The 4,611-nt window shown below is 39.0% G+C and overlaps 1 protein-coding gene across 1 annotated transcript in view; it reads left to right on the forward strand.

Moving 5' to 3' along the window:
* Positions 1-4,611, forward strand: part of SPTLC3 (serine palmitoyltransferase, long chain base subunit 3) — a 263,731-nt gene that overhangs the window by 88,332 nt on the left and 170,788 nt on the right. Inside the window, exons 3-4 of the mRNA XM_006894749.1 lie at positions 2,450-2,604; positions 3,381-3,529. Coding sequence (XP_006894811.1) covers positions 2,450-2,604; positions 3,381-3,529 — 304 coding nt within the window. The remainder of the gene's footprint in view (positions 1-2,449; positions 2,605-3,380; positions 3,530-4,611) is intronic.

The raw sequence follows: 4,611 nt of genomic DNA on the forward strand, positions 1-4,611 counted from the left end.
ATATTTTATCCTCCTGTCATGAATTTCTAGTTTTCTGGAATTGTGTCTGAAAAGATACTTCACATTAGTTACATGTCTGTGGATTTGTCGAGGTTTTCTTTGTGTCCTAACATATAAACAATTCTGGTGAATGTACCATGTGCACTTGAAAAGAAAGTAAATTGGACTTTATTTGGCCATGGTAACCTGAACACATTTACAAGATCAAGTTGGCTAATTGTATAGTTTAGATCTTTTGCATCTTTGTTAAGTTTCTTTTGAGTTGACCTATCCTTTGGTGGGAGAGAGTAAAGTCTTAAAATCTCCTACCACTATTGTGGTGTTTTCTATTTCTTTCTTCAATTTTTCTAACTTTGTTAATTTTGGGTATTTTCGGGGGAATCAGTACTTGAGAGATGGTATGCTGAATAAGTGAATGTGTTGAGACGTGTCTACCACAGCATAACAGACATCATGAGTCTGACACAGGGTAGGACAAGGCTCAGATTTGTTGTTCAGGGTCTTTCTTTATGAGTTGTAGTTGGTTGATGGGACCTAACAACAAATATATTTAGTATGGGATTTCATACTAAGATTTTGAGATAGAGTTTTTCAATCATCTTCAAATAGCACCTCAAATTCACATGCAATATCAGTTCCCAGAGCATGGTTAAGAAGGAATCCTAATAGCATAAGGGATCACTACCAGGCTACTAACAGAAAAAGAAGTTGACCATTCAAAACCAGAAGCAGCTCAATGGAGAAAAAAGCCTCGGCATCTGCTGCTATAAAATCCTGTAGGAAATCCTACGAGGTCATTCTACTCTATTATGTCGCACCACTGTGGGTCAAAAGCAACTTGATGGCACACAACAAAGTGATTATGAGCACTCTTTCCTACAAATAATCCCACCCTTACCCCTCCAAAAAATAAATTCTAATTTTCGCTAATGGTCAAAGTATGCAGTAGTAGAAAGGGCAGTGACTTGAATGTCACCACTAGCATCTGACACCTACCAAAGTCATGCTGCCAAGCAGAAACTAACCTAGCTGACCTTTCACTAGCTTTTTGGAGCTATAAGTTACAGAGGAGGAGATTTCCCATCTTTCTTTCTTGGAGCCACTGCTAGATTTGAATCACAAGAAAGACACAGCCTTTAATTTAGCAACGCAACTCCTGATAAACTAAAGATCCTCAATACTTTCATCTACAAGGAACTAGTTCAGGGAATCAGTGGGGCAAATCAAGAGCATATAAGGTCTTCTAGAAAGTCTTTCCCATGATCCTCCTCTTTTCCACAGTAAATCAACTCCAACACCAGGAGAAACAGTGCAAACAGTTCTAAGAAACCAGAGAGAGAATGTGAAAGCCTGCTCAAAGTGACGGTGTCTCATTGCCTCCAGCACTGTTTATGTAGACGCTTAAGACTCCTTCCATCTATGATCACCTCACTTTTGTTGCCTCACTCATACTCAGGATAATAGGAGATAGGATCACAGAAGTAACAAGGAGTCAGGGCTTTGGTCAAGAACTTGACTTTGAGTCAGATGAGAGCAATTACAGATTTTGAGAAAAGAGTGCTTTATGCCTTATGTCCTATCATTATTCACTCTTCTCAAACACATTCTACATTCAGCCTACAAGTTTCATTAACTTTGAGGTACCTCCCCAAGCATTCTTGTCCCCAACAATCATATTCTGCCTTCAGTGTCAAATTCTATTATTCCACCTACATAAAGTCCTTACTTACTCCAGGAAGAAGTGGCCTTTCCTTTTTCTTCAATGCTGTGGATATTGAAAGCATTTTATTAAGAACAAAATAATTATTTTATAGATTGTGAATCCCTTGAGGCATGGATTCCATTCGTGCAGAAGCTTAGTGCTGTTACTTCAGCTGCAAAGGCAATCAGGTGCTTCCACAAGCCCCCTAGCTTGGTTTCCAAGCTCTCAAAACCATATGGAAAACAACCAACTTCCAACAGCGATGTCACCAACAAGCTCAACAATTCTAGTCTATTCCTATTCATAAAAACACAGTGAGTGGGAATATGAATGTTTTCAAAAGTTAAAACCAAATTTCTCTTTAAGTCAGCATTTTCTAACTTAACTGCTTTGTACATAGCCACCTGTTCTTACCTTTTAGATAGAATTCTCTCTCTCCTCCATAACACTGCAATTATCCGTTTTGACGGCCATGTTATCTTGTCCTGACATCTCAATTACCTTAATTCCTTTCATTTCACAACTTATCTGTTCTATTTTATGATTTATTTCCAATTTACTGAAGAGTGGATTCTTTGGAAGTTTATCTTTTTTACTCTCCATGTCCTCTCACTCACCTCTTGGTCCTTGATCAAAATGACAAGATGGTGGATTCTTTGTCTACTAACCTTCCATTGAAAATGGAATATTTTTTAAAAAATAAAAGAAAAAGATGCAAAAGGTAAATTTCTGTCTCTTTTGAAATAGGATTTTGTGCCTCTGTATCAAGACTTTGAGAATTTTTACAAACGAAACCTTTACATTCGGGTCAGAGACAACTGGAACCGGCCCATCTGTAGTGCCCCAGGGCCTCTATTCGACATCATGGAGAGAGTATCAGATGACTACAACTGGACATTTAGGTAAGAAAGCCACCTGGAGGGCCCCAGGTGGAAGAGAATGCTTCACAAAGAAATGCTACCATGGGTACCAAATTCCAGTTTAAAAGAAAGCAAGACAAGAAACTGGCTGACCTTCCACCATTCAGCCTTTACAGACCCTTAAAATGCTGTTGGAAGCAAATCATGGTAATTAAGTTGCCAAAGATGTTTGTTTATATCGCAATCAAAGCATGCCAGCAGACAGTAGGCAGGACCTGATAGAATCAGCGAGGTTTTGTTGGCTTATTGTTCCCTCTTTTTTCTCTTTGAAAAGAAAGAGATAATTGAGGTTCTTAATTATTTGGAAAGTTTTATGGAGTTAGAAGCAAACTGCAAATGCTCAAGCTAAAAGCAAGCGCTCAAGGTAAATCAGAGTTTACGAGGCCTTTCTCCTGTGTTCTACCATCTTCAGCATGAAACATTTCTCTCTAATGCCATATTGTGGTGACCACAAGTACAAGTTTTTAAGACAAAAGGAAAGGAGAAGGAGAGAAAATCAGGCAATAAATGGTTTAGGTCAGAGTCAGGATGTCTTTGTGAGAGTCTTTACAGGCTCCAGGTTGTGTAGATAGTTAACTAACCAAAAAGTTGCTTGTTCAGACCCATCCAGAGACACTTGGGAGGAAAAAAAATGCCTGGATATCAGCTTCTAAAATATTAATCTTAGAGTTCCATGGAGCACAGTTGTGCTCTGTGACACATGGGGATTGGTATTAAGTGGGAAGTCTCTTTCTGCTCACTGGGTCTTATCTCTGTAGGTTTACAGGAAGAGTCATCAAAGATGTCATCAACATGGGCTCCTATAACTTCCTTGGCCTTGCAGCCAAGTATGATGATTCCATGAGGACAGTAAAGGATGTTTTAGAGACGTATGGCACCGGTGTATCCAGCACCAGGCAGGAGATGGGTAAGTACATGCACTATTTCCATACCTTAGACAACTGGTTCTTTACTTTCTTGTGCTTATTGTCAAATCTAGATCATATGTTACCTGTGTATGCTAGAAAGCTGTCTGTCATAAGGTACAAAATAGAAAAGATATGTAAAAGGTTTTGGAAAATTTCAAACACTATTCTGTTTTAAGATGGTTTACTAATTACATTCTTTAAAAATCCAGAATAAATAATTATGATAGAGGAGGTCTGGTGGCCTGTTGTTGTTGTTGTTAAGTGCCGTCGAGTCGCAGGCGATTCATAGCGACCCTATGAAGGAGAGTCCTTGACGCTTGGGTACCTTTCATCCTCTCTCCAAGTTCATAGGGTTTCCGGAGGCAAGCTATTATGGAAGTGGACACCACTCCTCCTTCCACGCTTGTTCAATTGGGGAGACTGATGGCCTAGTATTAAGAAATTGCACAGTAATCCCTAAGGCATGCAGTTTGAACCTACCAGTTTCACTACAGGAGAAGGATAGACAATCTCTTCCTATGCAATTCACTGTCTCTGAAAACCTACTGGATGGGCAGCTATTGGTCAGTTCTGACTCAATGGCACACAACAGTAATAACAACAAAAACAATTTAAAATAGCATCCATGTATCTCCTTTACCAAGTTGTATTCTGTCCCTTTATTTCCAAATGGCCTAGTCATTGCACTTATATATTGTCTTGTGTCTCCAGAAAACTATAACTCTCATGACTAACAAGTCACTACCTAGAACAATTACCTAGAACAATGCCTGGCACATAGTACTGAAATGAAACCAGACCTGTTGATGTCAAGTTGATTCCAACCCAAGACATAATAAAATGACCTTGTAGGATTTCTAAGACTGTAAATCTTTATGGAAGCAGACCGACACATCTATTTTCTCATGGAGCAACTGGTGGGTTTAAACTATGGACTTTTTGTTGGTAGTCAATTATTGAAGTCATTTTACCCCAAGGGCTCTTTTGGTATATAGTCGCCAAAACAAAATTAAAGAAAAACCATGACCATTGAGTTAAATCTAAGCCAAAGGCAAAGTAAATCTCCCTCCATCGTGCTTCC

This window comes from Elephantulus edwardii, unplaced genomic scaffold (genome assembly GCF_000299155.1).
Source record: "Elephantulus edwardii isolate Elephantulus edwardi_28Jun2011 unplaced genomic scaffold, EleEdw1.0 scaffold00150, whole genome shotgun sequence".
Taxonomy (NCBI): Eukaryota; Metazoa; Chordata; class Mammalia; order Macroscelidea; family Macroscelididae; genus Elephantulus; species Elephantulus edwardii.